Consider the following 26,194-nt stretch of genomic DNA (forward strand, 5'->3'; position numbering starts at 1 on the left):
TTGACTAAGTTCATAATTCTTTTTTCCGGACGAAGACTGTTCATGTTTTTTAGTTTCCGGTGTTAAGCAGCATACGCCGATGGGAATCTGTTTTTAAACATACCTACCCTTCACCAAAATGGACTCTAATTAAAAAAAAAAAACAAAGAAAAAAGATAATGATTTTGGCCCATATACATCGAAGACAAACAAGTCAGCCAATATATATTATAAAAATAGAATGAACGAACGGGTATAAGTAATTTATTGTTTGATGTATATTCACTTACATAATATCATATTGATACATCGCGTGCGTGGTTATTTTCTTGAAAACAATCCCTGAATTATCGAACATTATGAGCTAGTCCACATGATTATTCCGTTTACAAAGCTGGCAGCATAATTGACGTTTGACCGTTTTATAACAGGGCAGGAGAGGCATTGAAATGGAGGAAATTCACAACTTTGCCCTTGGGTGACATGTCTCAAAACAACAAGGTCCCCCACATAAAAAAGAAGAAGAAGAAGATGTCAGCCCCTTCAAGGGCAAACCGTTTCCAACGATACAGCATCACCGATTAATACTTAATACTCGGATAAAATATTAAGGTGGAACCAGCTATTAATATAACTGTGCACGCGCGTGCATTTAAATTGTACAAATAAAACAAAAATAAGCAGCCCCTCAAAGATCTTATGAAGGCCCGGGAGGAAAGCCCCAGACTGTGACATGAAAACATCAAAGGAAAAATTATTTCTAGAGACTGTATTAAACAATTAGGATTCCCAAGCACAGTTAGATACTCCCTCCGTTCCTTATTATAAGAAACAAATAACCGAGTACGTTGATAAAAAAACAGTTAAAGTAGTTAAGAACAATTAATGTATAAAAGTATAATTTTTTTCCAAAAATGCCCTCATTAATAAGGAGAGAGAGCATGAGAAAGAACAATTAAATTATTAAAAGAAAGAGAAGTGGGAGGGAGAGAGAGTGTGAGTGGAGATAATAAATATGAGTAAAATAGTAAATCAACACAAAAAAGTAGAGACAACTTGTAAGTGTCTCTTATATATAGGAACATGGCATAAACATCAAGTGTCTTTTATAATAAGGAACGGAGGGAGTAATAAATATTCATTGTCTCATTCATAGATTCATACCGTTTGGGTGATTGAATTAAATTAACTGTAACTGCCTCGTGAGTCGGGCCAGCTTTGGGTTTTCTTTGACCCGCAAGTTTCTGCCTACAAGTGATAGCCACTTCTCCTATTGTCCTCTCTATGAATTGTCAAATGTTAAGACGTTAACTAATAAGTGATGGGCACACACTGCGCGTATTTTCATTCATGTTCATGATTATGAACTACTTGAGGACATTTAATGCCAAGAGTCACAAATGAGGGCACCTCTGTAAATGAAACAAGTAATGGGGACCAGTGGTAAATATATGGGGATCGTTTCTGAGAGATCAAGGCACCCTACCGGGATCAAATCGGAAACAAATACAAGCCACAGGGACCTACTGATTAATTTTTTTTTCCAATTTGTTAATTTGAAAATGTTGTCCCATGCATGTTTGCTTCTAGAGCACCGCCACCAAATACTTTAGCTCACACGCTATGATAATTGACAATGCAGTCTCAGCATCATGAGTATTCAAGTCCACTCCCATTAATGTTTTGACAAAGTGAGGCTTGCGAGCCATCCTCACCAATACCAACGAACTACAGCCTCGCATATATGTCATCAGCGGACTTGGATTATCTCTACTATCCTTTCCATTCACTTCCCTCCACTGTCCTCTTTCTCCCTTTATAACCATTAGATAAAAACTCCAATGATCCAGATTTAATATTTGTGACATTTATAAAAATAAATAGTATTATAAAAAATAGATAATAAATTTTAACTATTAAAATCTAATCTAAACAGTTTATAGCTACATATTATTATTATAGAGTAAATTTTTTAATTTTTTATTACATTATGAACTGTTTAGACCATATTTTAACAGTTTAAATTTATTTATTAATAACATTATTTTTTATAAGATGTTAAATCTAGACCACTAGAACTTTAATCCAATAGTTATGAAGAGAAAAAGAGGGTAGTGGAGGGGAAGAGAATGGGAAGGAGAGATGGAGAGAATCCAAATCCGTCATCAGCTTCCTCAGGTCTGGCTTTCCAGATTGCTCATATCAAATAATCAAGCGCTTTCTTAATCAATCAGGCTTTATAGTTTTGGTTTTGAGGTTTTAAATTTAATCATGATATTTATTAGTTGGCCAAAAGAATCGTTATATTATTAATCTATTCTCTTACGAAAATACCCTTAATGAAATTAATGATAGACTCATATAATATATAATTGCTTTTCAATAGTAATTTTTATATATTATATAAAAATTAAAAATTTAATAATATTTTTATTTATTGCTAATTAAATTAACGAGAAGCTCATTTCAAATTTAAAATAAATAGAACTAAACGATATTGTATTAAGAAAGTAGACGTTATTTTAAAAGGATTTATTATTACATGATATTGGATCGCAGACGGTAATGGCACAGCAAAGGTCATGTCGCCAGCTCAGCTGCGAGCTTTTGGAGGAGGAAGAGGGCTCCCGCTCTCTTCTCTCTCTCTAACTGTCACTGGGGAGGACTGGGTGGGTGGCTCTCTGCTCTTCTGTTTGTATTTTGTAATTTCGCATCCCCTCAAAAAATTGCCATGCTTTGCCTTCTCAGTTATCTACTCTCTCCCCTTCCTCTTTTTGTGAATTATTACATCTTTTTCTGCTTTTCTCTTTTTAATTAATGTCCGTGGCAGGTTTTCCTAAGATTCATCATTTTACGTGAATATATAAATATATTTTATTTCCTTCTCCGTTTTCTCTCCCTCCCCTCTCTCTCTCTTCCTTCTCTGCTCCGGTGTCACTGCGGAAGCGGAGATCCGCGAGGATTAAGTTGAAATCTGATCATATCATAGAGAGAAGAAGAAAATTATAAGATAGCGACCCGAATTGGAGAATGAATGGTGCCGCACACCTCGAACCAGATGGCTCCGAATTTGTCGAAGTTGATCCCACCGGCAGATATGGCAGAGTATAACTCTCTACTCTCTTCCTCTTTCCCCTCTTTATGTTTTTCACCTCGCCTGCTCTGATGATGTTTGTTTTGGTATTTGTTTCAGTACAATGAAATTCTCGGCAAGGGAGCTTCAAAGATAGTGTATGAATTTAGACTTATCATATACCCTTATAATTATTGTGGCGCCTGTTTTTGTTTGCCTTTTTATCTAGCATTTTAAGATCCGTGGGTCTTTTTGTTGTTGGTTTTGTTGGCGTTCATTTATGTTTCCCTTGATGTCTGTAGAAACCAGCAATTTGTGATCTTTCTGTTTACTTCTGAACTGATGCAGATATAGAGCATTTGATGAATATCAAGGTATTGAAGTTGCCTGGAACCAAGTCAAGCTGTATGATTTCCTACAAAGCCCTGAAGATCTTGAGAGGCTCTACTGTGAAATTCATCTACTGAAAACATTGAAGCACAAAAACATCATGAAATTTTATACGTCTTGGGTCGATACTGCTAATAGGAATATCAATTTCGTGACTGAGATGTTCACTTCTGGTACTCTTAGGCAGTAAGTCTGTTCTATAGAGCTCAAACTATTTGCTCCTTTTGCGTTACTTTTTTGGTCTTCTACTTTGAGATCTGTTTTGTTTCTTCTTTTTGAATTTATCTGTTTTTATTATCAAAAAAGGTATAGGCTCAAGCAAAAAGAGTAAACATAAGAGCGGTAAAGCATTGGTGTAGACAGATCCTGAGAGGACTTCTCTATCTCCATAGCCATGACCCGCCTGTGATTCATAGAGATCTCAAATGTGATAATATTTTTGTCAATGGACACCAAGGCGAAGTGAAGATTGGTGATCTTGGTCTGGCAGCAATTCTACGGAAATCCCAGGCTGCACATTGTGTCGGTATGTTTATTTCATGCCACTATAATATCCGAAGATGTTAAGAAGTTATTCTGTAATCTCCAATAGCAATGACACTAATTGAATTGATATTGTTTTGGAAATGGTTTGGCAAAAACTCACGAAACAACATGAAATATTCTCCCGCTGCCTATGTATGTTCTTTAGAAAATTAGAGAATTGTTTTAAACAAGGGGTAGTTGTTATGGCTTGTTATTACTTCGGAGTTTCATCTGCTACAGTTTTATATTTGCAGGAACGCCCGAGAGTTATGGCCCCAGAAGTGTATGAAGAGGCATATAATGAATTAGTTGATATATATTCTTTGGCATGTGCATACTTGAAATGGTCACATTTGAATATCCTTATAGTGAGTGTACTCATCCAGCGCAAATCTACAAGAAAGTCATTTCTGTAAGATTGCTCTCTGTCTCTGTGTGCCTGTGCCTGTGCCTGTGTCTGCAGGAGATGGATTTTCTGAGTAATCAGATATGATTGACATTATTTTGTGTCTCCAGGGGAAAAAACCAGAGGCTTTATATAAAGTCAAGGATCCAGAAGTGAGACAGTTTGTTGAGAAATGCTTGGCAACTGTGTCTCTGAGGCTCTCTGCAAGAGAGCTTCTAGATGATCCTTTCCTCCAGATTGATGATTACGAATCATTATTAAGGCCAGCAGACAGTGGGGAATTTGATGACATGGTTCCTCTCATCCGACACCCATTCTATGATTTTCATCGAAGTTACAGTAATGTCAGTAATGAATACTCTAACGGATATGGCTATGATGGAGAGTGGTTTCCTCATCCAACTGAGATTGAACATACTGGAATTGAACTCTTTCAATACCAGGATGATGAACCCGCTGAAGATGTTGATATAAGCATCAAAGGCAAGAGGAACGATGATGGGGGCATCTTTTTAAGACTAAGAATGCAGATAAAGAAGGTCGGGTTATCACTATCTTATCCTTGGTACCTTGTACCTATGACTTGTAAGTTTTGCGCTGAAATTGATCGCTGATCAGTCTGTGATTAATATATATTGCAGGGCATATTCGAAATATTTATTTCCCATTTGACGTAGAGACCGATACAGCCTTAAGCGTGGCCACTGAAATGGTCGCAGAACTTGACATGACTGATCAGGATGTAACCAGAATAGCGGATATGATAGATGGGGAAATTGCTTCCTTGGTACCTGAATGGATGCCAGGGCCAGGAATTGAGGAAACTCCTCGTTTTGCAAGTCAAAGTTTCTGCCACGACTGCGCATCTAATCGTACATCCAGTGGTTCCCTTGCGGATTTTCTGTCACATAGCTCGGGCACCAAGAACACGCAATTTCTTCAGTGCTGTAGGCATAAATGTGCTTTAATGCATGGGCGGTTTGAGGAGATCACATTTGACTCTGACGAGTGTGAAAATCATGTTAGAGAGAATGCTGATGCACCTAAGATGTCAAGTCAATCAGATTGTCTGCAGTATCGGGAGTTGTGGAACCAGCATGAAAGTCGTGAACTTAGTCCCATAGAATCTGAAAGAAGCCACTCTGATGAACAAAATGAACAGTTAGATAAATATGTATCAGCTGAAGGTCAGCGATATGATGCTTGGGATTACAAGTTCGCAACCGATGTAGGAAATTCCCACCGGAACGTATCAGGAACGAATTATTTTCCCCCAACTGGTTCGTTTTATTGTGATCTTGAGGAAGAAGGTGATAAGGAGATCCAGCAGGAGCTAAGATGGCTCAAAGCAAAGTACCAAATGGAGCTAAGGGAGCTCAGGATCGACAGCTTGGGATAACAGTAAAATCTTCGCATGCCAGGGAGCACAAATCAGAATGCGGAGTATCATCACCTTCACAACAGACACTTTTGAAAGAGGAAACAGTTTGAAACCTTTGCTAATTGTGGTTCCAGTTGCCACTCTCACTTCAATAAGAGCAGCCCCAATTCGGACACCCAAAGGGCCCGAAATTGTGAGGCGATGGATTCTCCTGGAGGTGAGGTTACTGCAAAGAGTTATGCACAGGCTTATTGCTTCCCCACCCCTACACAGGACTGTTTCCCTCCCAGTTGATGCGGTTGTTGATATAAATTCGAGGCACTTGATTCTTTGTAGATTTCATAATACATTCGTAGAGGCTCATGATTTTCTGATCGCATCCCAATTCAGATCTCCCCCCCTAATATGTCTGCTAACAAGTCCTTAACCCGATGGCAAAAAAAAAAAGGTTCCTTAATCCAGTTTTTCTAGTTTAGGCACCCCGGCTTTTGCCAAATTGAAAGAATCAACAGCCTGCCCTGGTGGCAGGAACATGGCCAGACGTGGATATAGCTGAAATGATTGAGCGTAGCAGTTCGGTCAACATTTACGTGTACGGACTGCGGTATGAGGCCCGCGCGTGATGAGTCGGCATTGGCCCTCCGGGCCTCCAGGTACGAAGATGTCCTCAAAATTTAGATAGAAACAGTAAATTAATTTACATAACTATCCTGTCGGAGCCGAGTGTTTGGGCATTTTTCTCCCCATGCAAGTCTTATATTGACTAGCTTGAGGCGGTGGTGGCATTAAAACGAATTCTCCGCGTTAATACTCATCATATGCGTTATTAGAACGTTGCCAAGGCGATCGATCTTGTTTTCTTTTTGGTCCTCAGCGCGATGGCTTCCGAACGTATGGATATGCTCCCCGTTGACTCCTTCTACTTCCCCCGTCAATCATGAATCAACCGATTGCGCTGGAAAGACGATCAATTAATCAGGAAAAAGAGAGAAAACAAAGAAAGCAACAATCCCTCTCAATGGCCCACCCAAAGAATCGTATTGCAATTGCATGCATCAATGCATGCTTTTCTTGTTCCTGCTAGCCGCATCAAAATAACTATTGCTCATCGACTGGTTCACTTGGTGACTTCATTGTGCCTAATATATAATCTGCATCATTCTTTTTAATTTTTTAAAAACTTAATACCATCTCCAGCTCTATTTATAATATCCGTTACAAATAGGATCGGAAGTAGTATTTGGGAATAATACAATTATGATGAATTTTGTTATATATATATAAATAGAGAGAGAGAGAGAGAGAGATATTGATACTGATATAATGATGGAACTACAGTCTATTTCAAGCTGGTAAAATTCAAACTTTACTGATGACACCCCAAAATAGAAATCCCAGGTCAAAACCACATAGCTGCTGAACGTAGAGCTACCAACTAGGAAGTGTTGCGCAAATTCTGATCTTACATAAGAGGGCAATACCAATTAAATTATTAATGTCATCATTTTTGCGCTTTGATTTATAAACAACTTTTTAATCATAATTTACAGAATATGAGATAAGAATGTGACAAAATTGTCTCGGCTTATGTAAAAATACTTATAAATATTTAAAATTTAAAATAAGCAAATACAAACAAGCTTTTTGTTTTCCTATAGATTATCCATCAACTATACAGATGGCCGACAGAATACAGCCACAGTTCTACTCACTTTTTGTGAGTACGCAAGTACCTCATCACAAGGGCCGCAAGAGTGGGTAATCTTCAAGGAGTTCTCGTTCTGAGAGAGTGTCGTTTTCATTCTGCGGAGTCCATAACACCTCAACTGCCTGCAGTAAATAGCAGAGCATGGAATGATATGAATGTATTACTAATCAACAAAAATTGCCAGAATATCATTGATTCTTACTAATAATTTGCTAGAAGAAATAGATCCAAGCTTTTGTAAGGCTTCCTTCAAGTCGCCACTCCCATTGATGGCAGGAAGTTTATGTACTCCTTCAGCTGCTGCCAATATTGTAATCTGATATTTTGGAGAACAAGTTATGTCAGAAGAAGAGAATACGAGCCTTGTTGCAAACTCAGGTTTTCATGCCAAAAACAGCAAAATCCAGAGATATTCTTGATATCTCAGTTAGCTCTCAATAGAGAGACCGTGAAAATTAAATTCTTTGAATATAAATTACAATCTAGAGAGACATTCTTGGCATCTTAGTTGACTTGAGCAACAGAAATTTAAAACAGCAGGCTACACATGCTATGCGTTTCTGCAAGGCGAACTCACTTCTTATTGCTCCAGCATCCACCACCTTAGGACTAGAGATTTACGAAGAGCAAAACCTATGAACAAGGACTATCAATATGTTCAGATTAAATAATATCTGCTCTTTTCTTGTTGCTTATTCTTCCTCCTTGTAGCGACACTTTTCCATACAATTTGAAGCACCCCAATGATTTTTACACTAGTAACTAATTAAAAGATCCATCTTCTTTCAAAACGTACCTATCAGAAAGGTCAAACAACCTACCAAAAATCAACTAAGCCTAGGCCAAGCATAATGCCAATCGCAAGACACCAAATCATGTCCATGTCTTAATCTCTAACAATTTCAAATGCCAATAAAGATATCATCAATAGTCGGATCAGAACAACTGAACAACCATTTTGCATGCTCCAACGTAGCAAATCAAAACCCCAATAAAGGTATTTAGAAATCTAATCAAACCATACCACAATGTACTCATTGCTAAATCCAGTTGCTCTTTGGCTTCTTGTGCTTTGCCTTTTTATGTTGTTCACATTGACCAGTGTCTCTTCATCAAATTTTCCACGTTCTTCAATTGAAAGTTGATTGAAGCGTTTCTCTCCATCCTCAACACTCCGCTTCAAGTCAACCTGCAATAGCGTTAGGTAATGCCATCGCACTGTCAACTTTCCTAATATTGAGTTCTGATTAGTTCCACCGCCAGAGATGATAACTAATATTTCTAGTTGCAGATTTTATGCAGATTGAATTGGGCTTCTACTTCATTCTTAAGCAAGAAGAAGCGAGAAACCTGCTCCCATGCCTCTGATAACTTATACTAGAAAGAATAAGAAAAAGATGAGGGCCTTGGTGGCCCAGTGATATTAGAAAGAACAAAAGAAGCAACACAGAACCCTGCACTGACAGGGCTGACCCCCGGGGGGGGGATAAAGTAGAATATAAGGGGCGCATGGCTCCAGGGAGACAGGTCAAGATATATGTGCATTGTGCTGGAGAGTCTAGCCTCTGGAATAGCTAAGATTGTGGGTTGTGAACTGCTGTGCTGTTTTCCCTTCATTTTCCATGCTTGTAGCCACATGCAAAGACTTGCCCTCTGGCAAACTCTTGTTCATGGAATAGTAATAGAAGAAAATTCGTCATAATACTGAACTTGAAAGTTTTTTATCCGCCTTAATGCTCTAGATAATAAAGAGAAGTGAACGACAAACATAAATGAAGCTTGTTACAAGATTTTGGGAATCAGCAACAACATAGCATTATGGACTAGTGTCTTACGGGTGGGTCAACAACAAAAAGATCTATCGGAAGTACCATGGCATTTATCTGTATGCGCTAATGAATGGTTTTAGGTGATAAAATTCACTTACGGATGAATATGCCGAGATGCAGTAATCAGGATGTCGAAGCAAAGCTAGTGTTGTCTCTGTAACAAAATGCAAGAGACCAAAAAGTGAATCAAAATAGGATAATACAAAAATTCGGCACCATCCATAAATAATACAAAGAAGAACAATAACATCACAAATCACTGGTATTTACTTGGATACACTGTCCATTGTTATCCAGTGATATTTCACACACACAACACACACAACATTATATCTATGCGCACAGGTTCAATAAACCTTATATAAATTCAATTTTATCCAGCGTCATATATAACAAATGGGGGGGGGGGACAAAATGTGAAGAATAATCCCCATACTTAGAAGGTTCACCTGTCAATACATAGCTCAAACCTTCAGGAGATGATGTATCTGCAACTTCTGCTATCCTGTTCAAATCCCTTTGAAGCGAGCGTCCCATCCCCAACAACCAACCTTCAATATACAGCGATGGTTGAAACTCAAACCCAAATTATCATTGAAATTGTAGCATCAACATTTAATAATTCAACACGATAATTGATAAACATATTGAAAAACTTTTCAAAATCAGGTTCAATTAACACCTGGCCACCTCCATTCGCCAGCCAGGGGATTTGGCTGGAAACAGCAGAATATTTTATGGCAGCACAATGAACAACGACACTAAATTTTAAGCGCTACTATTTGTTTCGGGTAGTTTCAAAAACTTCGAAGTGCAAAAATTCACCGCACCTGAAGCTTGAGCACACTAGTTTTCTCAGTGGCAGTAAGTACACTACCCTCAGACCGATCCGAAAGAAACCCAGAGACCAAAATAAACGCCGCGAAACCCATCAAGATGAGGAGGAAACTGGACCCAGCACCAACTCCAACACCTACCGCCGGCCCAACGTAAAATCCACCGCCGCCCCCACCAAACCCAAAAGGAGAAGGCGCATAATACGGCACCGAGTACGAAAAGCCCGGGCTGGATGACCTAGGTACCGAATAACTCCTCGAAGACGAGGAAGACGAAGAATGCGAAGAGAAGGACCTTCCACCCATTCGACCTCCAGATGCGGCTATTGCCGAGTTGGGATCATACATCAATAAAAGCCCTAGCAAAACCGCAGCTATTGCCGGCTTCCTCAAGGCCTTTAACGCATTCAATATTGTGTTCGCGATAATCTCGAAGGGAGTTTTAGAGTATTCTCCATCAAGAGGCTCAGAACTCATTTGTACCGAGGACTTTTGCGAGAATAAGCATTTGATACAATTATGCGTCGGTGAATCTTTCGAGCGTAGAATTGAGCAAAATTTAGGCGGTTGAACGAACGAGCGATTGGTGTAAGGGATGCGACGAGGGAATAATTGTAGAGGGAAGGATTGGCTCCATTTCAAGGGGTTAACTTCAGGTAAGGAGATTGTGGCCATGGATGAACTGGGGAGTGGTGGATTGGTTTAAGTCAAGAACATAATGTTCTTAAAAATGACAATAATCCGGTTAGCATCATTAGCGTTTGCCGATTACCAGTTTGAGACGAGCAAATAACACCAAGCTTTGGATTTTGTGAACATTCGGTGATCCTCGAAATAGGCTCACGGATGTTCCTGTAGCTTGCCAAGAATGTGGACCTCAAAAAAAAAAAAATCTCAGCATAATACCATAATTCACGAGCCCATCCACTTGCACGTGCGCATGAGTTTCTCCTCACAGGCCTAAAATGGTCATTGACATTATCTACTATCTGAAAATCCCATCAGTAGATCGATGGCAGCACAAGGACGGGAAAAAAAAGAAGAAGAAGAAGGAAAAAAATGAGTGAGTTAATAAATTTTTTTTAAAATTTTTTTTTATTTTAGTTTTAATTTCTCAAATTTTAAATTATAGGTTTTAATTTCTTAAATTTTTTTATTTATAACATAAATTTTTATAATTTAATAAAAATTTGGATGAAAACTATAGTTTGAGACTTAAGAAGTCAAACTAAAATAAAGACAAATTTAAAGGATTAAATGTTATATCAACCTAAAAACTTTTCTTTAGCAAACCAAGAAAAAAAGGACTTAAAATGGTTAAAATATATAAGAAAGTTGAGAAATGAATATACAAGCTAAAAAAATAAAAAAAAATGTTGTGCAAAACTCATGAAAAACGAAGTTGAATAGTAAATGTGCGCAGAGACTAGATAGCCCATGCTATTTATTATAACCTCTATAATTTCTACATATTTTATATTAAAATTTTCCTCGTTTTAAGAAAAAAAGAGAAAAATTAGTCTCAATAATATTTCCCAAATTTTATACAATAAACCAAAAATTTGGAAACCCATGAAAAATCTTCAAAAAAAAAATTCTTCTATGTGTCTACTTTTTGGTCAATCCCACATACTATCATTTTCACAATATAAAAATTTTTTAGTAGCTTTCCGATAATTTTAACAGGAAAAACGTTAAATGGGCTTTCCAGGGGAACTGCTGGATCCAGCGTTACTGTGAGCCTTTCCAATAAGATGAAAGGTCTGTCACTGGTGAATCCAGCAAGTCTCTGAAAAAGGAAAGGCCACTAATGTAGTCCATTGGGCCATTACGGTCGTCTCGTCCAGCCCAAGTAGTAAGCCTCAAGAGTCTTGAAACCCTGACACGATGGTATAAAGCAATTAGGGTTTCATTCAGCTACCGGCGCCTTGCTAGCGAGCAGCAACCGTCCTCCGCTCGACCGTCCTGCCGTGGGACTCTTCTCCTCTGCGTTTCAAAGCTCAGGAAGCACGATGGCTGATAAGGCGGTTACTGTGAGAACCCGAAAGTTCATGACCAACCGTCTGTTATCAAGAAAACAATTTGTGAGTCTCTATTCCATGGCAGATTTTTATTTGAATTTTCTGGTCGACTGGGTTCATCAATATAACTGCAAAGATTGAGATCTGAAGATTAGATACGATGTGCTTGGCTTCTTTTCACGAGTTAATTTCTGGGACCGCATCGAATCTGTTGTGTCTTGTGCCTAATTTTTTTCCAATTAGATTAAAGTGAACTGATTTTTTTCCATGTTACTTGGTTGTGTAGGTCATTGATGTACTTCATCCTGGAAGGCCAAACGTATCCAAGGTACTCTAATTTTTAACGTCTTTGTGATGAATTGCTTTGGGTAGATTCTGGGAACTCGTATGTAGCTATGGCAATTGGAAATCTACTTTTTAAGCAGTTACAATGCCTTACCCGACCACTCTTTTTTTTTTTTGTGTATGGTACAAAGGCGGAGCTTAAGGAGAAGCTAGCAAGGATGTATGATGTCAAAGACCCCAATGCAATTTTTGTCTTCAAGTTTAGAACTCACTTTGGAGGCGGGAAATCAACTGGATTTGGTTTAATTTATGATTCTGTTGAAAATGCAAAGAAGTATGAGCCCAAGTATAGGCTTATCAGGGTAAGTTAACGTGATGTAATGGAAATTATCTCTCTATAACATGCTTCTGATCATTTTCTTAATCGACAGTCTCTACTGCCTTTGTTCATATGACTATCAATGTATTTTTCTTTCATGGCCCGAGCGGGTCAGTGGATACAGGGGTAGTTGGCTGTTTCTTCTAATCTGAACAAAATTAGAATTCATTAGCACCTTTCCTTAGTTCTAAACTACCGACTTGATTTTTTTTTAAATATATATTATGCTCAGAAAACCATATATTCCTCTGTGATCTGAGATGATAACTTTATCTTGGTTTGTATTTCTTCACTACTGTGTATTCTCATGTTGCTAGGAATGTCTTTTGTAGTAGCGCGGTATGTAGCCAAGTAATGTGGTATTCTTTAGTAACGTCTGTCTGTGATTTCAATGGTGGTTGCTAGAATTGTATGTAGTTTTGAATTATCGTTAATACTTGGTGTGCTTTGGAATTAGTTGAATTTGCTTGCAGATATTTTTGGTTCTAATCCTTTTGTTATTTCTATTTCTTCCTATTCTGTGTGGTTTGTTCTATTTAAAATATAATTGGAATCTTTTTCTTTTGTTGCAGAATGGACTCGCTACCAAGGTCGAGAAGTCTAGGAAGCAGCTTAAAGAGCGCAAGAATCGTGCTAAGAAAGTCCGTGGAGTAAAGAAGGTAAATGTCATAGCTTATAATTTTTATTGTCATTGTACTTTTATATATTTTGACTTCTGTGTCACTTGTTGTGCAGACTAAGGCATCTGAAGCTGCTAAGAAGAAGTGAGGTTTTAAAAATGCTTCTATGGTTTTTAATGTCAAGTCCTCAGTAGAATCGGTGTTCCTCAGTAGTAATCATTTTGGATATTTTAGCACTATTGTTCTTTGCTTGCCATTTTAGATTTTGAGCTCCGGCAGTGAACTTTTTCGAGCAATTATACAAAACTTGCTCTCAATTTTCAACTCTCTCTTTCCCGTACCTAGGAGTGACTATGTTGCTTTACATGAATATAGACGAGTGAATGATAATTTATGCTAGTTTTTCATGTCATAAATCATACTACCTCCGGTCCTTATTATAAGACCCTGTTTGATTTTTTGTTTGGTCTTAATTATAAGACCTCAATCTATTTTGTCTCTCATATTTATGTATTTTTTTTCAAGATAATTCTTCTAATAATGATAGTTCTAGCCAATATATTTAATTAGTAAGATATTTAGGAATGACAACATTTATTTATTATAAATAATTAACTTAACTTACTTCTTTAATCTCCTCAAATAAGTCAACTGGTTCTAATAATTAGAACCGGAGGTAGTACATAGCAGACTGTAGATATGAAAAGTTCTGGGAGTGCATAATTGTTCCCTCCTTCAAGACCAACTAGGCATCGTTTTCAGTCCGTACCCTTGTCCTAGGTTAGGTCTCTGATTATTTCGCTTTGTTCGACTGAGTTCCTCCCCCCTCTTGTCAACTGGGTACATCGTTTTCCCCTCGTCTATTTTGATCAAGTTTCAGCCATTTTTCGAACTTTCATTGGGGTATTAGCTTGTCTTGCACAAGCTAGTGGTGGTTGCCTTGGAGCGTAAAGGAGTCTATCCTTTTAAACAAGATCCTTTTTATTCCCACTTTGTAACCCTCTGCTTTCTCCATCTCTCATGGCTCACTTAGCTGCTCCATCTGAACGGTCATCAGTTCCCTGGGTTTCATTTATTTTACAATGCTCATTAATTATATAGTCTTGAACTCTCATCGTATTTTTAACGTGGAAAAATAATCTCGATTATAAATAATCACACACTTTTAAGGCGCTTCATGCTGTTGTTCCTTCCGTCCTGAGTCACGAGGGATTTGTCAATCAGAAAGGACGTGTATATGGTTTCTCGCATTCACTGCACGGTGAACTCACTTCAGGTATATTTTATGTAGGGACACCCTTATTTTTCAAAGATGCAACTGGTTGAAAGGTTTTATGAATAACTTATCGCCACTGAAAAATTATTTCTTAAACTAGAATTTCCATCATTTGTTACGATTACAATTACTGTCAAAATAAATTTTCACCGTATCTCTAGTCGAGTTAAAATTCACATGCTCAATTGCAACGGCTCATTGCCAATGCGATCTGTTTTTTTTTTTTTGGTTCTTTTGAGCTTGGGGGAAAAATGAAAATGCTCGGCAATATGGATTGGAAAAAATAAATGACGGGAGGACTATATAAAAATAAGGAAAAGTTTCAATGACATTTTTTATTTAATATTTACAAATTTCGGCTTCATGATTTGTGTTTTTTGTTTTCGGCCGACTCTCACCACATCATTTTTTAATGCCCACTCTCGCAACATCATTTATTTGAATATAATGGACTTTTATTATATTTATGATGAATATTTAAATATTGAAATTTTATTTAAAAATTGGTTGTGATGTACACAAGCAAAATAAGCTTTTGTCTTATTTTCAACATAAATTTTCAAAATCAATCATGAGAGGAGAGAATATAAGGTTCTCTTTGATACAAAATATTAAAAATAAAAAATAAGGACTGAAACTGTTATTGAGAAAAATCATTAAAAAAATATTTAACATGAGTAATTGCTTATTATATGACATGGGAGATAGAATTTCCCAATCGTACATACGTGAGTCTATTCAATATGATGTAACGAGCAATTTCTCATACTAAATATTTTTTAATAGATTTTCTTAATCTTAATCCTAATTTATATCCTTATTTTTAATATTTCATGCCAAATGAGACTCAAGGTTTCTATCCAGTGACCGGTCTACTTACAAAAATGCCTGTGCGTTTGTTACTCTCTGAATATGCATGAAACCCAGAAAATGCCACATCACACATGAAACCCAGTTCTCTGGCCCCTATTATATAATTATTATTCTCTTGGGCGAAGAAATAATTTATCTAAGTTTGTCGTGAAAAATCATACTCTCTCAGCAACATATTGGGTCCTGTCAATTTTGGCAGGGCATTTTTTAAAAATAGTAAAGAAGTTTGAAGATAATTTCCTTTTAAAGTCCTAATAATTCTGATTGGGTAATTAGCACTTATTTTAGGCACAAAAATCGAAATATTTTGAAGAAGAGAAAAGCAAAGAAATAATTGCTTCATGATTTAAATCTTCTCGGAATGCTTTGGGTTGGTCCCCCCACATACGAAAAAACAGAGCAACAAGGCACAGTCGCCACTTTTACTGATTAGTGCTCTCGTCCAACAAACTGGTAAGCTCAACCTTGATCGTCAAAGAGCAATCGGAGCGCGCTCCAAGCCTCCAATTCAGTGCGTAACTCATTAACTAATTTTAGAAAAAAATACAGGTTTTGACAAATAAATCCCATAAAAGCAAATGATTTTGACTAACCAGGATTCATCTTTGACGTAATTGAAAAGATCTTTATCCATGACTCGTGGTTACCAAATTGTTTCATGATCCAAATGGTAAAATGGTTAGAAACTGTTTCATCGTCAATAAAATTAAACAAAGTCCTTTTTTTATTGTTCAAATAATTTGTCGTTCAATAAAATTAAACAAAAGGGGTAATATTTATTAATTTATAGATATATTAGCAATAATAATAGATGATGACGCGTTGAACTACTTGGCGACAATTGTTTAGTATTGAACTAAGTATTGGATAAGACGAAGCTTAGCTCATTAACTCATCTGACAAATCTCATAAAAGCAAATGAATTTGAGTAACCAGCCAAATAGTAAAACAGTTGCAATATTTTCAGTATTAATAGGAATGAACACCTTCCCTTTCTCAAGTAAATACAAGCTTTCATTGTGATAACGGAAGGAAACACTCTTTTCTATAGCCCCCACCAAGAGATTGGTTGGAGTTGTTGGATTGAACCTCAGAATCTGCCCACCATCCATGTATAGTATGAGGTCACCGTTCTTTCTCGCGCCTAATATGTGATCAGGATCCATCTCTGACGTGATTGAGAAGATGTTCATCCATGACTCATGGTTGTCAATTCCTTTAGTAATCCAAATGGTAAATTGGTTAGATACCTGCTCATCCTCATCCGTTTCTTCATCAGATTCATCAAAATGCCACTCGTATGTCTCTTGTATCAAGAGAAGCGAGTCCCCTGTTGTTACAACAGAAATCTTACCCATGAGACGTGCATCACTAGGAAATAATATTCGTCCAAACACTTCATGTGTCAGATTAAATGTAAGTATAAAGTCATAATCATCGCTTCCTTCTTCTTCATGATAAGCACGCCAATAAAGCACGCCATTAAAGAATACGGGGGGTTCAGCACGATAAGCGAACCAAGAAGAAGGGATAGTGAGACGTTTCCATGACCATGAGACGTATGAAAAAATCCAAGCTGAGTCAACTTCAATAATAAACCTAAACGGATCAGTTCGGCGATAAAGAAGCTTACAATCTTAAAATCATTGCTGCTACAATCAAAACCAAAGCCTTCAGCCGACAATATTGCTTCATCCCAAGTCATCATGAAGGGAAACCATACATATTTTCGAACAGTTGGGTTCCAAAGAATAAATTTTGGAGGTTTTTAGTGGCAAGACATACTAACCCATTGCTTACTCCTATCAATCGTGTGCCTTTAAAATCATCGACAGGAGGATTTTTTATTGTGCGAAACAAATCGAACTGATCATTATCCCAATGCAGTGAATAGGTTGGTTGGCAACATGATAGCCGACTTGATAGGCTAAGAGATGAACTTCCACGAGTTTCTGCGCTCTCTCTAATAAGAAGGATTTGGTTTCTGGAATCAAAAGTTCGTTTTGAGCTGTGGGATATGAAATCAGAACTAGTAATCAGGGCATTCCAATCTCTGCAAATAAAAGCACACTGAAACAGGATTTGGACGTCTAATCTGAGCAAAATTTCTTCAATAACATGGAGAGGAATGAAAGGAATGTTGCCATATGAGGTTGTGAGTTTTGCTTCCATAAAGGGCGTCACGAGTTCGATCACGTTGAAGGGAAGAAAAGGAAATATAACACAGAATAACAAGTTTATGGGATTGATGGGGACGAGGCTTCTAGGATTTTGCGATTCATGAACGGTTAAGCCAGGAGTTATGCTATATAAAGCGTGGTTTTTTTTTTTGGTCAAAAAGCTGTATATAGTTGCTAATGATAAATGTTGATTGATCTGATGTGATCTTGAATTTCTAACGCGGTTGAATTAACATGCGAAAAAGGAGCGGTATCTTTTTATCTGTATTGATATAATTTTTTTTAAAAAAATAGATTTATTATAAAGATAAAAAAAATTTATTCGAAAACAAAATAAGGGAGCTCTTAATCATGTGACATCATATCCATAATCTATTTTTTAAATGCAGCGTATCTATCATCTATCTTCCATACTTCTATGTCTATCACTCCCATATTAAATATAATATATGATCTTTTACAAAATCATATTATATAATTTTTTACTTAAGTTTTATTTTTTGGACAATTGAATTTTTTTCCCCGATAAAGTGAATTTAATCAGTATTAAAGTTTAAATAAAGAAATAATTTCAAATTCAAATTAATTTTAAAATTTTAATTTAATTAATAAATTTATTTTATATTCTGAGAGCGTAAAAAATAAGCATCTCATGATAAAGTTGAGAGAAAATAATTTAAAAAAATCTCATTTTTCAATTGCATTTTAGTAACCGGAGATAAAAGTGCCCGTATGCGCAGCCGACAATTGGAATTTTTCTGCCAACACATTACAGATATCAATCTAATTTTGTAATCATCTGATTGACAACACTTTAATGAAATCACGGCATGATACTTGATTTAAAAATTAAAATAAATTTCTTTAATTAACATAAAATCTTTAAAATCGATAGATTTTTTTTATTAATTGAATTGATTTTTCATACGATATATAATTCGTTTAAAAAGTTGAGAAATTACAACGGAACAATAAATGGGCTCGCTAATTAATCAAACCCGCGTCAATAAATATTTAAAAATAATTTAATTTTGGTTTTATTACAAATTGATAAAATAACAAAAATAAATAGTGCCGGGATAAAAAATTTTGAATGATTAGTCTCAAATTTTGATCGATGGTTTTCTTGGGAATGGAGGTTGGGCATTGAAGTTTGTTAGGTGCAGCCGATAACTGAGGGTAGACGAAGAAATCATCCATGTTCTTCAGGACTAGAAAGTTAGAGTCTATGAAGATGATTTTGTCATAGTCCGTGAGTTGTCATATTCTAAGCTTACTGTGGTTCCATAGAGGATCCTTTCAGGGCGAAGGGATTTAGGATTCGTTGAATGAGCCTGATCTTCCATCCTGCGGCTTGAAGGCCTTTTATGGATTTGGGACTGATAGAATTGTCTGCAAGGAGGATGAGACCTCAGATCTCTGGTGTAGTTGTAGAATTGAACGACGCTCAGTGGGTTTGAAGAATGCTTTGGGCTAAAGCAATCGCTCCACACACAGAAGCTACTGAAGAGTGAAGCACCGTGACGCTGGCCAGTTTTGGCCTTGGGTCGTGCTTCAATACCTTCGATTCTGACAAATAAGCTCTCCACACCTCTTTGCCTATTAATTGTTCCGGGAAACAAATCTCAATAAAAATAGCCATGCACGGATTACTAAATCATTAGTCATTATTGCCTCGCAATCTGATGACAGTAAGAAATCAGGGCAGTATTATGAGCTTCCTTAATAGTCAAGATATTGTTTTTAATGCTGATAAATGCGTTTCCAAAAGCAAAATAGCATAATAACATATATACAATGGATCTAAAACATACCTGTTTGTGCATAAGCGGGAGAAATCTGGCGTGATCCTAGAGGGCATCATATGGTATGTGTGTAGAGTTCATAAATGGAAACAAGACGAAAACCAAAGGGACAATGATACAAGTAAAGGCCCTAAAAGAATTATTACTAAATCACGATTTCATTACAATTAAAGTTCTTGAATCTTAAGCTGGCCAAAAAAAAAAGCTTTCGAATTTTACATCTCAATTTAAAGTTAATAATTTTATGAAGTCCTCAGTTGTCATTCTATCGGGAAACAACAAAGAGAACAAAGAAATGAAAGAAAATTAGTACAAGATATCCCATTAGAGCTATTAGCGATTCCTTCATCTCGTGCGGCGCACCCTTCTTCAGACGGGAAAAATGTCCCCTTAATCATCGTGATAATTACGGGAGAAAGGTAAACCTACCCCAGAACATTATTTATGGCATCAATTTTGTTATCACCCATTGACATAATATTTCGTGGAGGAGCCAGAAGGGAAAAAACGACCTGTCTTTTTCTTTAGGCCCGAGAAAGTGACGGGAATTTGGGCCACGGGCAGGAAGTAGTCGGGGACTCTTGGGTTTGGCGGGGGTCTCTTTCTTCTCGGCTCAATCCTGTTCCCTTGCATTACAATTCTAATTTCCTAAACATGCTCAAGCTCTCCCTTTCTTAATCATTGCTTCTCCTTTTCGATCTCCACGGTTTTCATCGCTTTCCCGAATGTCAAATAACTCCCTGCTCCCCATCGGATTGACTCTTGGCTCCATCATGGAGGACACTTCTGCTGCTAACGGTAACATGATTGATAAATTCTCGCCATTTTTCCGTCTGGTTTCAGTTGAATTTTGCTTCTCTTTACATTCTGTTTGCTCATCTACGCACACAAACGAAGCTGTCTTGTTGAAGCAGCTGTACAGGACAGAGACCACAAGTTCCTAACAAAAGCAATCGAAGAAGCATATGAAGGGGCTGAATGTGGCGATGGCCGCCCTTTTGGCGCAGTGATCGTTCGTAACGATGAAGTAATCGTGAGCTGTCATAACATGGTTCTGAGAAACACCGACCCCACTGCCCACGCTGAGGTTACTGCAATACGAGAGGTTAGATTGACAAGCATCATTTTTTCATCTGTGGGGTCTTGGAGATCTCCATCTGATGGCTGTTCAAAGCAGGATGGTCAAGTTGTCTTATTGATCTCGCCTCATCGTTTTTCTCGATGCAGGGATTGGTTATTCTGCTCATTAATTTGATAAGCTGTTTTGTCTTTGGAATCTTCCTATAGGTGCTAATCTACCTCATGCTTGTGGTAAATTGGAGTTGGTGTTAATTAATGTGCAGGCATGTAAAAAGCTGAATCAAATTTATCTATCTGGCTGTGAAATGTATGCGTCTTGTGAGCCTTGTCCCATGTGTTTCGGAGCAATTCAGCGTTCGAGAATAAAGGTAACCTATAACCTGCCAGTACCCACAGTTTCTCCTCTTTTGCTAAGTGTTGTTTTGGACGTTGCTGAATTCACGTTGAAACAGAGACTGGTTTATGGAGCCAGAGCAGATGCTGCGGCAGCTTTTGGATCTGCTGGTTTTATTTCAGATGCACTAAGGGGGACCGGGTTTCATGAGAAAGCTCACCTGGAGATTAAAAAGGCAGGTGGAACTCTTGCTGTAATCGCAGAAGAGGTATTTGAGAGGACGAGTTCTAGGTTTCGTGCTGTCAATTAGGATCAGTCTGTGCCTCGAACGAGTCTTGTCTTCAGCTTACTTTTGTGTCTGCCGATGGTCAACGTAATGTTTTTGGTGAAAATGGTCAGTGTAATTTGATTCTTCAAACCATCGTTATCACCAATTTATTTCTGTTTTTTCCGTCATCGAATACCAACCCCGGATTATCCTATCAATCATTCATATTAAATATCAATTGTCTGCATGTATTAAATCATGCACGAAACCTGAAGAATAATTGGTTTTGATTTCTTTGTCGTTGCATCATCTTTCACGACATTAATAAAATACGTACAGCGTATCTTGAAATTTATAAGCCGAATCTATTTAATTATTTTTAATAGTAATTTTTTGCCCTTGCATAGAAATTAATTAATAAAAAAACCATAACATCACGCGTATCACGCGCCTACAGTTAAGAAAAGACGACCTGGTTGCTGGAAGCATATGTATGCCCCTACTTCAAAAAAGAAAGAAGTTATCAACAGTGCTTTTAGCTTCTAACTTGAATTCTTCATTCACCTTCGTTTCGCAACTCCTCTATTCTAGCTTTAATTTGATCCTGCAACAATTCCAACTGCTTCAAATAAGCTTCCAGTTCCAAAATCTTTTGCTTTCTCTCTTCCTCATCGCCTTCTCCCCCACTTCCGTATTGTTGCACCAACTTCAATCCTGATCCTTCCGCTGCATTATTATTGTTCAATGGTGATAAACACGACCTCATCGTCTCCTCTATCAGCTTCTTTACATCTCTGTTCTCCCCATTCAAACGCCCCGATTCATCGCCATCATCTTCTTCGCTATGCACCTCGATATTATCGGTATCCGGTTCTGGGCTTGATTCCTCGTCTTGATTCTTGCCCCAGATCTTTTGGGAGATCTCAAAAATCGCCTCCTCCTGGGGGTTCTTGTGTGAAACTTCCCTGCCGGAGTTGATTTTATCCAAAACGGTCTGGTGTTTTCTCTTTAATACTCGAAGCTTCTGGACGACTTGATTCTTGTTGAAGTCCTTGTTCAACTTAGGCCTGATGTGATCGTAGAAGAATGTTACGTCGTTTTGGAGAGATGTGGTGGCCCATCTGTTCTGCTTGACGTAACCCAGATATCCCCTCAAGAGTTCGATCTCGTCTTGCTTCGTCCACAGCCTCTGATATTGTCTCCGCGGATAAGAATGGCTGATACGCCGTCGTTTTCTAGAGCCCGTGTCCGTGTTGGGAATGTAAGAGTCGTCGGCGCCGGGAGCGGCGAGGGCAACGGGAGTGGATTTAGTATCACCAGCGCATGATGTTGAGGGAAGCTCCTCGGCTTCGCGGAGGAAATGCTCGTTCTCGCCGACGTTCTCGTAATGATCTTCATCGTCCACAAAGTTATCTTCTTCCTCTGAAGAGGACGAAGAAGAAGGAGAGGACGCCAAGATCCAAGAAACCAACGGCGAAAGCATTTCCGAGGAATAGTTCAGAATTCTTCGTGAAATGGACTTGCTCGTTTATTTGAACAAAAGCCAAACCCTGTTCGTGAATGGCCGTCGTGTATTTGCCAATAATAGGAATATGGGATGCATATTCTGTTCTAGTTATTTTTTCCCGCCTTCCCTTCCCTTGTATGAAAGACATTGCCTGCTAAAGCTATGGCCAATAGAAAGGAAATTCCATTTCATGTAAACTCCTCCTTGCTGCCAAGCGCCAATTAATAAATGTCGATCAAAACCCATCTCCCGTTATCAAACTATTAATCTAAATTCAATAATAATCAGGCAAGACCAATTGAAGTTCGAATTTGATCGATGAGAATGCAGCAATCTTTCAGGACGTTGTCAAGAAAATCGTATATAGTTAGGCTAGTTTTTATCTCTATTTTTGGGCCCAACTGATGGAATTGAGGGTGCAGATCAAGATTGTCCCAGCTCAAATATTAAAAAGAGGGAAAATTGCAATAAGATCTCATTCAAACAATTAGATACAAAAAAATCTCTTAAAATTATTGAATTAATCTGAAACTTGTATTAAAAAAATCTGAAGTCTCGGGGGCCTCATTTGGAGAGAGTCCACTTATTTAATTACTAACTTGTCCTTTTTTTTCTTCTAAGTATGGATTGACAACTGAAAGAATAATCGTTAATAATTTAAAGTATTTAAAGTATAATAACTATGGTAACAAGTATTGATAACTCATACATTGTAATTTTATGATACACTAAAAAAATGTGTTATTAATACCTTTCGTGATAGTTGTTAGTTGTTACGTTTTAAATTGTTAATGACCGCTCTTTCAATTATTAATGTATATTTTAAAAAAAATAAGGGTAATTTAGTAATTAAACAAGTAAAATCTTTTCTAATGAGATCTCTCAGGATTTTAGATTAATTTGATAATTTAAAAAATTTGTATTTAATTTTCTTAGAAAGGAACTTGTTGCAATTTTCTCTAAAAAAGATGGGTTATCCCACCCATTTAAAAAAAAAAACCAAGTTTTATCCTACCAAACAAACAGTGTAAAGCCCAAGTTGTCTGGAATGAAGCGAGGCCCAAACAGAAATGGCCCAGCAAGGAGGAAAGAACTTTGGTGTGAGGAGATCCAACGCACAAGAACCCCCACCTTATCCGAGTCCCTCCCAGCGGCATATGCTCTGCCTTTCCATGGATGCCTTTCATTTCATTTCTCCTATTTCTCCTCCACCCACATCATCTCTCCGTCACGCCCTCCCTTTCTCCGCCCTTCTTCCTCTTTTCCTTCTCTGCATCCCTCCGTTTCAACCCCACCTCCCAAGTCATGGCTTCTTGTGCCGCCCCAAGACCGGCTTTCTCCTTTCACCTTTCCTCCTCTTTTCCTCAACTTCACCCTCCAAAATCCAAGCTCCACCTCTCTCCTTCCAACTCCCTTCTCAATCCACTGTGCCATAAACGCTCTGATCCTCCAAAATTCATCTCATATTCCATTGACGTTTCCAAAGAAGATACTCCTACTTCTGGCTCAGAGCAGCCCGATTCCCCCTCCTCGTCTTCCCCTTCACCGGACTCTGAAAATTTCGATAAGCGTCGCCTGGAAGAGAAATTCGCGGTGTTGAATACCGGAATTTATGAATGCCGATCCTGTGGGTACAAATACGACGAGGCCGTGGGTGACCCCTCTTATCCGATTCCCCCTGGACTTCAGTTCGGGAAGCTTCCCGATGATTGGCGGTGTCCCACCTGCGGGGCTGCCAAGAGTTTCTTCGAGAGTAAAAGCGTCGAGATTGCTGGTTTTGCTGAGAATCAGCAGTTTGGGCTTGGTGGCAATTCTCTCACTTCTGGACAGAAGGCTGTGCTCATTTATGGCAGTTTGTTCTTCTTCTTTGTTCTGTTTCTTAGTGGCTACTTTATCCAATAGTTTGATCACCCAGATTTTCTGTTTTTAAATCCTGGATCCTTACCACTGCCGTTCCTAATATATTCGGGTTATTGTTTAGTACGAGTTGCGGTCTTCATTTTTTTGAAAAATAATGTATCATCGACTTTTTCCCCACCCATGTTGATAGCGTGCTTGCGTATTTAGGAGCCAAGTACTTCACCAGAGTTGGAGAACTTGTTGCTCATTTCCCTAATTTTCCAGCTAGACTTCAATCTTCAGCGTAATGCCCTGCATTCCTAGTTATGGGGAAAAAAATGCCTTGGCTAGAGAAAGCTACTTTCCTCTTTGGAGGGAAGCTAGCCGATTATTTTCTTTGAACAGAAGGAAAAACTTGGCGACAAAACCGCTGGATACTGGGATAAAATTCGAATTCACCTGCTCATGCTGTAAATCTGTGTCTCAATGGAATTTGCTTTTCTCAAGTGGAATCTACAAAAAGTGCTTTTCAAAATCAGTTAACAGATTTTTATATATTTACTTTGGATACTTAAAATTATTTTTAAAACTATGATTTAGTTTCTATTTAAACAGAATTCGGTTCAAGTAGATACTTCTTTTGTTATTCATCTTCGCCGGGTCGGAAGTCCAAGGCCAGGGAGAGGAAAACCCGAGGGAGGAGTGTTGACTTTTTATGCGTTTCTGTCATGACATTCGATCAAAATAGTAGAGCTTGAACGAGATTCGTCAGATGCAGTGTGAACCATTTTGACTTATATCCCTGTGACAGTTGCATGAATACCCTCGAGGGATCGAAGCACTCGGTGCTGAATCCATCCATGTTTTGGATGTGAGTAAATCTTCTCCCGGCAGGCCGCCTCTTTTTTTTTTTTTTTTTTAACACATTCTTCTTCAGAACTGCTCCGCCTATTTAAGTGACGCAGATTCAGGAAGCGTGTTGCAAAATGCCAGTCAGGTTTAAGTGAGGTAGCTATTGAAACTGATAAACTTGCGTGAGAAGCTTGCGTTACCGGTTGAAGTATTTGAATTTTTAAAATTAGCGGTATGATGTGGTCCCTTATACCACACACTAATCGTTATTAATATTCAGAACTTTACCATCTACCAATATGATATTATAATCAGTGTATTGACATCAAGTATAATAAAATATAAAATTCATAACAAATAATACTATCCGCAACTCGTGTGAATTTGTGCCGTTGTGATCGTGAAATAGTCCACATAGTCGCACATCTGAATTTATATGAAAGTTAAGTCGGTACAAATAGAATTTAAATAGGGCAGAATAATAAACAAATGATGGCTTCATCTTGCGCGTCAAATCTATAAAAGACGGATAATTCCACCTTTAAATAAGTCAAAAAAAACACAGGTGCAGATTTAGCAACGTTATCAGTCGTGCCCAATATACTTTTTTTTTTTTTTGCTAAAGTATATGTATCTTCTTATTGAAAGTAATCTTATTTGAGATACTGTCGGGCTCAAAATACTTCTAAAATCTAAAATATGAATATTCACCGAGACCGTGACGGAGCACTCGCCTTCTCCTTGTCCT

The 26,194-nt window shown here is 37.8% G+C and overlaps 4 protein-coding genes and 2 pseudogenes across 4 annotated transcripts; 4 read left to right on the top strand and 2 right to left on the bottom strand.

Moving 5' to 3' along the window:
• Positions 1-2,979: 2,979 nt before the first annotated feature.
• On the top strand, positions 2,980-6,377 carry LOC114728094 (probable serine/threonine-protein kinase WNK9; annotated as a pseudogene).
• An 895-nt stretch (positions 6,378-7,272) lies between these two features.
• LOC114728078 (uncharacterized) lies at positions 7,273-10,958 on the bottom strand (annotated as a pseudogene).
• Positions 10,959-12,045: 1,087 nt separating this feature from the next.
• LOC114728107 (40S ribosomal protein S24-1) lies at positions 12,046-13,758 on the top strand. Its single transcript, XM_028914948.1, has 5 exons — positions 12,046-12,211; positions 12,435-12,476; positions 12,625-12,795; positions 13,385-13,471; positions 13,548-13,758. Exons 1-5 carry the CDS (start codon positions 12,140-12,142, stop codon positions 13,578-13,580), a joined length of 405 nt encoding a protein of 134 aa, XP_028770781.1. The 5' UTR covers positions 12,046-12,139; the 3' UTR covers positions 13,581-13,758.
• A 6,335-nt stretch (positions 13,759-20,093) lies between these two features.
• Positions 20,094-21,538, top strand: LOC114728115 (guanosine deaminase-like). The gene is made up of 4 exons (XM_028914957.1): positions 20,094-20,364; positions 20,481-20,671; positions 20,910-21,014; positions 21,099-21,538. The coding sequence occupies exons 1-4, from the start codon at positions 20,292-20,294 to the stop codon at positions 21,288-21,290; spliced, it is 561 nt and encodes a 186-aa protein (XP_028770790.1). The 5' UTR covers positions 20,094-20,291; the 3' UTR covers positions 21,291-21,538.
• A 266-nt stretch (positions 21,539-21,804) lies between these two features.
• Positions 21,805-22,731, bottom strand: LOC114728108 (probable transcription factor At5g28040). The gene has a single exon (XM_028914949.1). The coding sequence runs from the start codon at positions 22,729-22,731 to the stop codon at positions 21,805-21,807; it is 927 nt and encodes a 308-aa protein (XP_028770782.1).
• Positions 22,732-23,962: 1,231 nt separating this feature from the next.
• Positions 23,963-24,792, top strand: LOC114728116 (rubredoxin-like). Its single transcript, XM_028914958.1, has one exon. It carries the CDS (start codon positions 24,061-24,063, stop codon positions 24,655-24,657), a length of 597 nt encoding a protein of 198 aa, XP_028770791.1. The 5' UTR covers positions 23,963-24,060; the 3' UTR covers positions 24,658-24,792.
• Positions 24,793-26,194: the final 1,402 nt, after the last annotated feature.

Source organism: Neltuma alba, unplaced genomic scaffold (assembly GCF_004799145.2).
Source record: "Neltuma alba isolate B1F8T4 unplaced genomic scaffold, ASM479914v2 tig00012520_pilon, whole genome shotgun sequence".
Classification (NCBI taxonomy): domain Eukaryota; kingdom Viridiplantae; phylum Streptophyta; class Magnoliopsida; order Fabales; family Fabaceae; genus Neltuma; species Neltuma alba.